The sequence below is a fragment of the Linepithema humile genome, chromosome 5, assembly GCF_040581485.1.
Source record: "Linepithema humile isolate Giens D197 chromosome 5, Lhum_UNIL_v1.0, whole genome shotgun sequence".
Lineage (NCBI taxonomy): Eukaryota > Metazoa > Arthropoda > Insecta > Hymenoptera > Formicidae > Linepithema > Linepithema humile.
The window spans coordinates 15034901-15047137 of NC_090132.1; the positions used below are offsets into that span (position 1 = coordinate 15034901).

The window sequence follows — 12237 nt, forward strand, 5'->3', positions numbered from 1 at the left end:
AATTTACGCGTCATTTATTCACGTATCGTACCAACTCCCTCCTACACATGCCTATCCTCTTTGCAATGATTTGTACTTGTTCTCGCTATCGCGAGAGACTAAACACACATACCGGGAGTATCATTGATAATGCAATCATGTGCGACTTTCGCGCGACTTTTTATTACAGACGTTCTTCATTACATTAACATAACAAAGTCTATACTTTCAAGGTACATGATGATCGTTTTAAAATGATGTCTACCTGTGAGATCTTTAAGGATTATGCGCAGTGTTCAAGCTCCCGCACGGAGCACATTAAGCTAAATTAGTCTTCGTTATTTTATTTATCTTGCAAATTGTCTTTATTTGTTCTCTCTCTCGCGAGCTTACCGATTATTGACATCGAGTCGCCGCAAGCGCTTGGACACTTCGATAAAATTAAAGCGATCACAGACAGAGGCATTTCGGAAGGCAATACGCCGCGAACACCCCGATAGTAGATACAGAGGCTAATACTTTTTTTTTAGGATTTCTATGATACCCGTACCGCACGCGTAGGGCGTTCCCGTCGTTGCGACTCCGTTTCGCGAACTCGGAGGCTGCAAATGTAGCGAGTCGAGTTTGTAACGCAAACTCCGTGTCTCGATTCGTTCTCTCGGGGTGCGCTCTCTATCTAAATATAATATATTATTCGTGTAAAATATTGCGTATAATTGTACGTATATTATAATAAAAAAATGTACAAATAGATATCTCGCGTGATGTAAAATGTAAGAACGGATCTAAAAGGTAGCAAAATCGTAAAACGTAAGTATATCGTAGAAAAGTTTGGTGAGATAGGAAAGATTTGTTTTCGAGTCAACGGCGAAAAGTTTTGGCGAGATAGAATAAAAAAGAGCGGGTAAAAATTTCCACGTACGCGTCCTCGTTTAAGCTCTGGTATTTGTATGATTCTTCGTCCTCTTATGTTAGTTCGTCTATGATATTATCTGTCAGTAAGAAAGCATTTATACTTCTAGTAGACCGTCGTGTTAGTTCTGAAGGCACTGTTCAAAAGTTTATTACATTTCTTGAAATAACGGGTCTTCACAAAACCTCTTCGAATGATGTGACAGGGAGAATCGTTATAAACATCGACATGATCATTGCACACGCCTCCTTCGATCTATATCACAAAATTCAAAATAGAGTAGTCTCAACTTGACAACCAGTGCCACAATGCCAATGCCGTATTTGTCGGGTCTGTGATCGATTAGGAATTATCGTGAGCTAGCAGAAATCGATGGTCAGAATTCAGGCTTATGATACGCAATGGCCGGTGCATTCCGTTAATTATGTCATATCGATATCGTATCATTATATTACACAAACGCTTATTAATTTAGAGGCACATTGCTAAGGGTCTCGGTTTTTTTTCCTTTTAAAGTTGCTCCCTACATTAATGAACTTATGACAATTAGCTAATTACGATTATTTACGACAGCAATTTGGCATACAATATTGGAAACTGTACAAAGATTCGGAGAATACAGTATTTGAAAATATTGCTTTGTACATATATTTATATATATATATATAGAGAAAGAGAGAGAAAGGGGGGTGGGGGTGGGGGATGCGGCGAACAAACAATGACCGTTTTTTTAAGAAATAATATCGATGTGTATCAAGATGCTTTAGAGACAATAAATTGTGTTCCAAACTTCTTAAAATTAAGCGTAAAAAATGTCATGTGCATAAAAATAAGAGAAACTCTATAGGTAGCATAACGATCCCACTATCGGATTTCCTTATCTAGGCAGAAAAACTTTGGCTACCGCTACACGCTATTTGTACTTCGGCAAAAAAGTGCCGAATTTATGATTGCTGCTAAGAACACTGATTGCGCGTCTAAAAGAAAGAAGAACTGCACGCAGCACACACAGTACCTAAACCAGAAACAGATCATTTACACGTTCAGGAAGACCTTAACAGTACTATATATGCTCACGCTTTAATAAACCTGAATTCTATGCACAACGATTGTAATATCAGAGAAGCATTCACTGTACTCAGAGAGTGTAGTTTGCCGGAATGTTTGAATATGATATTTCTATTTTTTTTTTTTTCCTTTTTTATTTAATCGTTTCACACACAGCACTGGACTATTTGTGATATTTGCATTCATAAATTATTTAAAAGCTCTTAGCCCTTTAAATATTGAAAGTCCAGGATGCTGCTCTGAGATATGAATGCTCTACAGAATGTACACAGTAGACAGCAAAAGCGTCTAGACCACAGAATGTTTACATTTGCTCTGATTCAAAATATCGTTTTTTTTTTCTTTCCTCGAACTACAAAAAATCAGGCTGATGCAATGGCAGATACTATGTATATATATAAAAGTTAGCTTTACAACATGTAAAACCTGATAAAGTTCTTAAAAAATCTAAAGAACATTCCCTGAACAAGAGTAATCACATGACAATTCAGTCCTCTAAGTATCGCATTTCGATCACATAGAACGCATCAAACAATTTTCTTTTTTTTTCCTTTTTTTGAAGAGAATTAAAATTCTAGAGCAATATGTATAATCGGTTGGTGATATATTCATGCGAATTTATGGTTCCGTCATGGTACCAGCCTGGGTCCAGTTAATCGAGTCATGTGATTCCGTAGAGTCTAGACACAGACACTTCTCTCCTACATCCGTACAGATGAGCCACTAAGTTAGATCACAAAAAGTACGGAGTGGGTGTAAGAGGTGGGATTACTCTCTCGGAATCAGGCACTGCCTGGAACAGCACGGGTGTCCTCTGATCCACTGTTGTAAACTGCATGATACTAGCTATGTTACCGCATCGATAACAATAATTTGGAGCTGACCACACTGTGACGAGTTTGTCATTAAACATGTACCTATAACCTACAAGATAAAAAAAATCATGCATTCTCATATTTTTGTTGGATACGTTAAACACTAGAGATATCTAAAAAAAACTTGTGATGGAAATTAAAATGTTACAATATTTGTAACCAAATATATACCTTCCTGAACTAGTTGGTGCGCCCTACAGATGAGTTTAAGATCATTTACTTCCATAAACATGTAAGTCACTTTACTGCCAAACAACCAGCCTGCACCACGTGGACTCACTGTCCATGTTTCTACATCCTCTGGATCAGACCAGACCAAATCACAGAAAGCACCTGTAATTTTGTAATTAAGCCAAAATATTCAATATTATTATGTAAAAATAATTCACTCGACTATGCAATATTTAACACAGTAGAATATATTATTGATATATTTCACTATTATACCTTTGTGAGGAATCTCTTGATTCCTTTCAATCGTTCTAATTTGATCTAGTGTTCTAATAGCTGGGGATAATCCACCATGTACACAAAGAACCTGTTCATCAATTAACTGAAACAGAATATTTCATTTGAATATAACAATGCAAAATTTTAGTTTTCAAAAAATCTTTTATATAACATAAATACTCACGGCAGCAACTGTGAGCAAGTCAAATACCCTACAACAGTACTTCCATGCATTAGCATTACCATACTTGTTTTGGCATTCATCTACAACAGAAAATAAAAAAGACCAATAGAGTCTAAATTTGGTATGTGTGCAAACAATATAGTAAGCTATCACAGAAAATACTCCCGTGTGCTTACCATAAAATCCATAAACATGTGTGATTTGTCTAGATTCGTGATTTCCGCGAAGTAGCGTTATCCTGTCGGACCACTTAGCTTTGAGTGTGAGTAGACGAGTGAATGTTTCTAAACTATAGTAACCCCGATCAACAAAATCTCCCAAGAATATGTAATTCGTATCCGGCACAGGACCGCCGTTGCGAAATAGTTCTTCTAAATCGTAAAACTGCAACAGTGTGAAAAAATGATCTAAGATATATACTCACACTATGACTATACAATATAAATATACAGAGTTATTATACAAAGTAAGATTGTATAAAGCAACGAATGATAACAGTGAACGATAATACTGGATATATCTCGAAGATTTTAATCTAAAAATTGACAACGACCTTGTAATTAATGATAAGAATAATGTTCTAAAGTTGAGGTTAAGACGCACATCCGGGATACTCACTTGACCATGGATATCGCCGCACACTGTCACCGGAGTGGACACAGGTTGAATATTGGACTCTTCCAGTAACAGATCACATACCATGTCACACAATTTCTGTCGACAACGATAGAAATTAACATAATTATGTCGAGGAGGACGAACACAGAAGAGATACGGGCGAGTAACCTAATCGGTTTTGATTGCGCGGTTATTGCTACGCGTAAAACGGATCGATCAGCACACGCAGCCCGCATGTTTTATTTACCTTGAGATCATTCTCGGGCAAGTATTTGCATTCTTTTGCAATTTCTATCCATTTATCGATGTCTGACATTTTGGATTCGCACCGTAGGAAAATACTGATCGCGCCCCCATACAGCTATGTCACAGAACGCGCCCGATGCTGCTGAATCCGCGTGAAGAGGCGGTAGCGCTCGACAGTTAAAAAATCGAGCGAATACGCATTGAAACTTGATGTGAAAATGCACCTTAAGGTCTGTTTGGTTTAGCAATATTTCTGTACTTGCACAATTTTTTCTTTTTTCTATATTTAAAATATAAGAAAGATTATGTAGAATATATAAGAAAATCATCTTTATTGTTTCTCTTTTATACCTTCCTTATATTCACTTTCAATTTTTAATGCTAAAGTATATATTTATTCCACATTCTGGATCAATACAAGATTCTGGATCCATTTTGAACGTCTCGTAAAGATAACTTGGCGCGAGACACTACCGTGTCTCTTGATGCAATTAATTTCATTCACTTCGATCCAACACAAAACTCGAAATTTTATTTCCACTTGATATTTATATTGCTAATGTTTGCTAAATAAAGAAAGTTCAGATAATATAATTGAGGAATAAAAGAATAACAGAAAAAGAAAATATTAATTAAATCGACAGACATCTATATATAAAACATTCGATAATTGAAGACGCACAAGTGTTATTTATAAACAAGTAAATAATAAACTTTTACTGCGTGCGCTTTAAGGTCACACGTTTGCGTTGTAAAAAAAAAAACAGAAAAGGGAAAATGTATACATCGTTTATAAATTATATATTATTAAATACGTGGCATTAAATATAAGTACATGTAATAGAATTTTGGCAATTACCATAATTAAATTATTTTAAAAATTGCACTTAATGATATAAATAAATGTCATTCGAGATGAGTCTTTTCTAATAAATGGAAACTGGGTGAACTATATACAATTGTACTGCGCGCACGTGTGTGTGTGTGTGGGCGTGTGTGTGGGTGCGCGCGCGTGTGTGTGTGTGTGTGTGTGTGTGTTAAGATACTTAATTGCTTAAATCAGAAATAAAACCGATATATATAAATATGTACACAGCGTGCACGTCACACCAGATGCCTTTACAGGTCAATGATCAATAACGATAGCCAATGTCGAGTTCTATTGAACGGAACCACTTTTAAGTTCGCCAATCGATCGACCGAATTTAAGGACTACGGTGTCAGATAAGTCCGTACCTTCGTATCACACACGTATACATTATATATGTGTTGACATATATATATATAATCGCAGTGCCGCTTCTACTGCGTTCAATATTGAACACAATCAAAATATTAACTTTTCAAGTATTGATTGTCCAATGTCATCAAATTTTTTAATTACATTTTTTAGGGAATAATTACTTTTTCTCAGGAGTTCCAGTTCTAATACAATAAAAAAATCTGTTCGTTTTAATTTTATTTTAGTACGCTTTGTCTCGCTACGCTATTGAAATTATACATACATACATGTATATATAAGAAAATATATGTTTCAAGGAAATAAGATGAAAAATCATTATATAAAATGTAAGTAGAAAGAACGGATGTTTAGAAAGTACAAGAGAGTACAGTGAAATGAACAAACTTGTAGCAACTATGAAATCAATGCTACTGTTTCGAGGACAATTCCCACTTTCTCTCTTTCCGTTTTATAAGAAAAAAGAAAAGCGGCAAAAGCAAACGATCTGGTTTTCACTTTCGTACGTAGTAATGGCGGGATTTTACCGCGTGTTTTGAAAATCTCTCAGCGTTCGCAATTCTTCGCTCGCCCCGCTTGTTCTATTTTTCCTAGCTGTATTATATCAAGACTTTCTGTTTAAACACGGAATGAGTATATATTTATCATAGAAAAAAAATTATAGAAAGAGGAATATGGAAAGAAGTTGTACAGCAACGCAGTTATAATACAAGAGAAGTACAACTCGCGCCCATTCGCAAGTAATAAGAAATCAACCGATATTGCAGCTTAGATCGAACAGTATCGACTGTCATTCGTGATCGTTCGTGATATCAGAAGTGAACATCGTTGAATTTTCGTCGCATGCCGCGTGCGCGAACATACATACGTACTAAACGAACGAACGTGAGACGCGCGCAGTAAAAAGGTCAAAGCGTCCAAGAGCGTCGACGGACACGTTCGCGGACGATATGGATTTTATCTCGCGGTCGCGAAAGTGGGTCACGACGGCGACGTACGGCGGCAATAGTGCGACTTGTGCGCACGCTTCGATTATCGATTGAATCGTTCTATAAGCTCTCTCGGCAGGCGTCGAGAATCCGTCGTTGTCGCGTAACCGTTCTTCCGATTCTCTCATTTATGCGCGGCGCCTGTACGTGGTACGGTGCTGCTCTGCTCGTTCCTGCGGGGCGAGCTTTGAATCGTTTTCTAACGTATCGCGCTGACAACGCGTAGTGCTTCATCGTTCACAGGCAGCTGTGTACGTGACGCTTGTGACGAGAGCGAGACCGATGCGAGACCGCACGATCCGTGTCGTCGCCATCGTCACGAGGAAGATGCGGTGAAGTGAGCCGCAGAAAAGCCAGGGCCGTCAGCCAGACAGGCGGGCAGCGCACGCGAGCGGTTAGCCCTCGGGGAAATCGGCCATCTTGCTCAGTGCACGCTTAGACTTTGTGGCGATAGTTACTCGTCTCCGTCAGCCACCCTTTTCGGGCGGTGACAGAGAGCAGCAGCTCGAAGTGACCCGCGATTTACAGCGGATTCAACACACAGCTGTGAACGGAAAAGGCGAGAGTGCGTGTGGTTTTGTGGAGGAGACCTATCGTGCGTATACAAGCGAGCAGTGTAACGCGGCTCACGCGAATTCGGTGGCAGGATGGCGGGCAACACGGGTATGGAACAGTTGATTCCTATCGTGAACAAGCTCCAAGATGCCTTCACGCAACTCGGCGTACACATGCAGCTCGATCTGCCGCAAATCGCAGTGGTGGGCGGCCAGAGCGCGGGCAAAAGCTCCGTGCTTGAGAATTTTGTCGGCAAGTAAGTATTGTAGACTAATGTTACGATGTACCCAGCTTCTCGGCATCTTCTTCGTAGCCGTAACAGACTTCTCGGAAAATAGTATTGCATATGGTGTCGCAACAGAGATAAAAACCGTAAATAGTAACAGGAATCTCCGTCACACAGGCAATACCGAAGACTTATCTCGTGTCTGTCTCTGTTGAACGTTACCTGGTAGATAAAGGTGGATTCTTTCGTTGATCGTTATTATCGACTCCCTTTCAAATTTTTGTTTCAATTTTTTATACTTTTTAATACTTGTAGTTTTTTCTTTTTTTTCTAAACTTCGAATATACAATGTTTCGTTATGAAAGCAGAATGTGTGATGTATAGGCTAAATAAATAAAATTTTATTTCGATTTCTGCTGACGTTTTCGTGTCGATACGTTGTAACGTCCTAGGCGTGGCTTTTCAACTTTGCCGTGACGTCGTCGTCGTCGTCGTCGTCGTCGTCGCCGCCGCCGCCGAGATTCGTTTGACAGTTACCGCCTCGTGTATGATATTTTCTACGCGAAGCGTGAAGTAACACGAAAAATTCGCGATATCGGAACATCCACGGAGCAACCTGTCAAATGTCTTCTCCGCGGCATCGTCATCGGAGCACTCAGAAGCACCCGTTCATGCGCAAAACCGAACGGGTTCTACGTTCTCGTAGCGAACGCCTCTCGTCATTCATGTTCCGTTTTGACATCGCGATTAAACAAGGAATCTACAATTATACGGAATGTTAATTTTTAACATAACATATGTTAACTAATAAAAATGTCAAAACAAAATAAGAATTGCATAATTTAAGAAATATTGTTTTAATTAAATTATTCAATTTTGTTATATTTTATTTTATGTCTGTTTGATATCTAGTATTTAAAGAAAATGCTTGTCGAATAAATCTATTTGATATAAAAAATTTTTAAATAATTCGATTTTATAATGTTTCTTAAGAAGCTCTCTTATGACACAGCTGATTCATTGATAATTGATGACATTGATAATTTATATCTTGCACAAAATATATTTGTCACATTATGGTCGCATTATATACCAAATCATATGTTTTAACTTTCTAAAAAGCTGATATGAATTTATTAATTCAAATTATCGTAAAGCAGATAAAACGAAAACTTTATTGAAAGAGCAGTATACAATATTATAAATAGAATCTTGTAGATAGATAAATAGAATATTAACATGCATACTTTTATCAAAGAGAATAAAAATATTATCAGCAAATAAATAATTTCACTATTCGATAGCATTAGACTTATATAACACTTTAAATTTTTAAATATTTAGTTACAATTATTTTGAAAATAATTTATCACAGCTTTTTCTTACATGAGTAGCTGTATATTTTATATTAAAAAAAAAACAACATTCTTACTTATCTGATTAAGATTAATTAATTGATTAATTAGAATTAATTATAACAATAAGTGCTTTTTTTCAGGGACTTCTTACCCAGAGGTTCGGGCATCGTGACAAGGAGACCTCTCATCTTACAATTGATTAACAGCACAACTGGTGAGTCATGATAAATAGGACTGATTATACATGTTATTTGTCTTTTATATTTTGGTGTTTATAATTAACATATTATTAAATTATCTTATATGTGTAGCAATATTCCTTGAATTTTTATTATACTTTTAAGAACATATATGCATAAAAAGGAGTCGTACAGTTTTCATGAATTCACAATCATCTTGTTGACTTATTGACCTGTACTTGGGTATGCATATATGTAGCAAGTATTTTTCTTTTAAACGAGGTAGTATCTAATGTGTTTGTTTCGTTTATATCACATTTTCTGTGCTTGACTTTTGTTGAAAATTTTTTTACTATGTGACATTTATTTATTATATTTTACATAAATCCATAACAAAAAATAACTGACATTTTGCATTTTTTATACAAAATAAAATTAATAAGAATTTATTTGTCTCGCTTGAACTTTGTCATTAAATTATCACACTTCCTGTGTCATACTTCCTCTGCTTAAAAAATGATAAACCTTTAATGATAAACTTTAAATTAGACTCCAGACGAAATAAATAAATATAAAATATATGGAATATATATTATTCTCGATATATTTTTGTTTAACTTTTTTACGCAATAAAAATAATTGCTTCTAAATATTAAAATGTTTTCTTTTTTTTATGTTATAGAATTTGCAGAATTTTTGCATTGCAAGGGTAAGAAGTTCATAGATTTTGAGGAGGTGCGAAAAGAAATCGAAGCAGAAACAGACAGAGTGACTGGAGGTAACAAGGGCATCTCTAATATACCAATTAATCTGAGAGTATATTCGCCCAATGGTAAGTACAACTTGCAAGTTACAAAATTGTTTACTTTAAAATGAATAATAATTGTCATGTAATAATACGGTTTTATTTTTATACAGTTCTGAATTTGACATTAATTGATTTACCCGGACTTACAAAAGTACCGATCGGAGATCAACCAGCAGACATAGAAGCTCAAATTAAGGCCATGATCTTTCAGTTTATCAAACGCGAGAATTGTCTTATATTGGCAGTCACACCAGCCAACACTGATCTGGCCAATAGTGATGCTCTTAAACTTGCTAAGGAGGTGGATCCACAAGGTATCTAATCAATGACGATACTGATGTTAATATTCTTTTGAACTTAACATTAATGCATAATACCATAAGGTGTACGTACAATTGGTGTTATTACTAAATTGGATCTCATGGACGATGGCACCGACGCAAGAGATATCTTGGAAAATAAATTATTGCCATTAAGAAGAGGTTACATCGGCGTTGTCAATAGGAGTCAAAAGGATATAGAAGGACGGAAGGATATTAAAAATGCTCTAGCCGCTGAACGAAAATTCTTTCTTAGGTATATTTTTCGTAATATACTTACCAAAATTATAAGCTAATTATCTTTTATTTTACTTTCCAGCCATCCGTCTTATCGTCACTTAGCGGACAGATTGGGCACACCATATTTACAAAGAGTTCTCAATCAACAGTTAACAAACCATATCAGGGATACCTTGCCAGCTCTAAGAGACAGATTACAGAAGCAGCAGCTAGCTTTAGAGAAGGATGTCGAGCAGTACAAACATTTTAGACCTGATGATCCTGCAATCAAAACAAAGGCTATGTTACAGTAAGTAAATTTAGAATTTTACAATATGCCTTTACCTCTTTACAATATATCAATGCTCTCATCTTCCATTCATAAAATGTGTATTGTGAAGATCATAAATGCATATCTTATAGCAGAATATATCTCACGTGTATATATATATATATATGCAATATCAAAATTTTTCTGATTTAAATGTTTTCTACATTTCATATTTTCACTAAAATAACATTCATGCAAAGGAGATCATAGCTGTTTATTTTCTTATTCCTTATATTTTTACTTTGTGGGTGGAGGGTCTTGAAGTCTTAGATCATTCGCTTTTTGTTTTTCAGATCAATTCAAATGTATATGTAGGTATCCTTATTTCCTCTTTTAGTTTCCTTTAACAAGAATAGTGTGCCATTTGCATGAAGTTTTAGCTAAATAAAAATTGCAAATGCTTTGCAAATGCTTTTTTCAGAATTCGAAGATAATTTGATGGCATAAAACTATTCTGCTACAAGAACATTAACAAAATTACGAATTATATTAATTACTAAAGAAAACTAACAAATTTTTTTGTTTTAATACATGAGGAACTATTTTGTATCTTTATGGATATGTACGTTACATTTTTATAAATTTGCAGGTTGTAATGTAATAACAGACGTCACAAATGTGTTTTGTGAATGGTAGATTACATCGAGACTCTCAACCCATATAACTAATACTATTTTATAACAGATTATGTTACACAAATTAATAGAAAATCATTTTTAAGGATGATACAACAGCTTCAGTCAGATTTCGAAAGAACTATAGAAGGCTCAGGCTCTGCACAAATCAATACTAACGAACTCAGTGGTGGCGCGAAAATCAACAGACTTTTCCACGAGCGTTTTCCATTCGAGATTGTTAAAATGGAATTCGATGAGAAAGAACTAAGAAGAGAAATTGCTTTTGCCATCAGAAATATACATGGTAAGTTTTCTTGTAACTTGAACGCGTTATTCAACAAAAATGTGAATTACGGAATAGAATTTTTACAATAAAGATCGCAAAGTTACTAACGTAATTTTAACTCGACAGGTATCAGGGTAGGATTATTCACTCCAGACATGGCTTTTGAGGCAATAGTCAAAAAACAAATAAATAGACTTAAAGAACCAAGTCTCAAATGTGTGGACCTAGTCGTGCAAGAACTTAGTAATGTTGTACGCATTTGTACAGATAGGGTAAGTCAAAAGAGAATAGTCAGATAATAAAAGAAATAACATAAAGTATACAATTCTTATACATATCGATTTTTATGGAAATTGCAGATGTCACGTTATCCAAGACTAAGAGAAGAGACAGAACGTATCATAACTACATACGTTAGGCAGCGAGAACAGATGTGTAAAGAGCAGCTAATTTTATTGGTTGATTGCGAGCTTGCATACATGAATACGAATCATGAAGATTTCATCGGTTTTGCAAAGTAAGTAATCCTTAAACATTTCACTATTTTTTATGTGTTATCTTAGATTTAATTATTATTTACAGAAGTAAACAATAGAAACTTTCAGTTTCTTTAAGTTAATATATCTAGTTCCTATGTGTCATTTTTGTTACATTTGTGCTTGCTGCTATATTTTTTTCCTTTTATGTTAAATTTGATATAGCCACTAAATAGCAAAGATATTACATAATGTTGTTATAGTATTTAGGCAAACTTGTATGTTTTACAAGATTACTTT

The 12237-nt window shown here is 35.4% G+C and overlaps 3 protein-coding genes across 17 annotated transcripts in view; 1 reads left to right on the forward strand and 2 right to left on the reverse strand.

Moving 5' to 3' along the window:
* Positions 1 to 140: 140 nt before the first annotated feature.
* On the reverse strand, positions 141 to 4589 carry PpV (Protein phosphatase V). The gene is made up of 7 exons (XM_012360377.2): positions 4335 to 4589; positions 4088 to 4183; positions 3646 to 3853; positions 3470 to 3549; positions 3283 to 3388; positions 3007 to 3168; positions 141 to 2884 (listed from the first exon to the last, which is right to left on the reverse strand). The coding sequence occupies exons 1-7, from the start codon at positions 4401 to 4403 to the stop codon at positions 2694 to 2696; spliced, it is 912 nt and encodes a 303-aa protein (XP_012215800.1). The 5' UTR covers positions 4404 to 4589; the 3' UTR covers positions 141 to 2693.
* A 2023-nt stretch (positions 4590 to 6612) lies between these two features.
* shi (dynamin-1 shibire) overlaps positions 6613 to 12237 on the forward strand; it is a 28977-nt gene continuing 23352 nt past the window's right edge. For 7 of the 15 annotated variants that reach the window (XR_010890314.1, XR_010890315.1, XM_067355467.1 and 4 more), the window contains exons 1-9: positions 6615 to 7373; positions 8842 to 8915; positions 9563 to 9712; positions 9799 to 10002; positions 10072 to 10264; positions 10328 to 10537; positions 11280 to 11479; positions 11588 to 11733; positions 11821 to 11978. Coding sequence is in view for 13 of the 15 variants with exons in the window: in XM_067355467.1 (XP_067211568.1) it covers positions 7210 to 7373; positions 8842 to 8915; positions 9563 to 9712; positions 9799 to 10002; positions 10072 to 10264; positions 10328 to 10537; positions 11280 to 11479; positions 11588 to 11733; positions 11821 to 11978 (1499 nt within the window). In the remaining 2 variants the exon portion in view is untranslated. Of the gene's footprint in view, positions 7374 to 8841; positions 8916 to 9562; positions 9713 to 9798; positions 10003 to 10071; positions 10265 to 10327; positions 10538 to 11279; positions 11480 to 11587; positions 11734 to 11820; positions 11979 to 12237 lie in introns of all 15 variants that reach the window. The other 8 variants (XM_067355463.1, XM_012360368.2, XM_067355470.1 and 5 more) reach the window with 3 other exon arrangements.
* Positions 10326 to 12237, reverse strand: part of LOC105668144 (1-acyl-sn-glycerol-3-phosphate acyltransferase alpha-like) — a 30043-nt gene continuing 28131 nt past the window's right edge. The window contains exon 7 of the mRNA XM_012360372.2: positions 10326 to 10509. Coding sequence (XP_012215795.1) covers positions 10508 to 10509 — 2 coding nt within the window. The 3' untranslated portion in view covers positions 10326 to 10507. The remainder of the gene's footprint in view (positions 10510 to 12237) is intronic.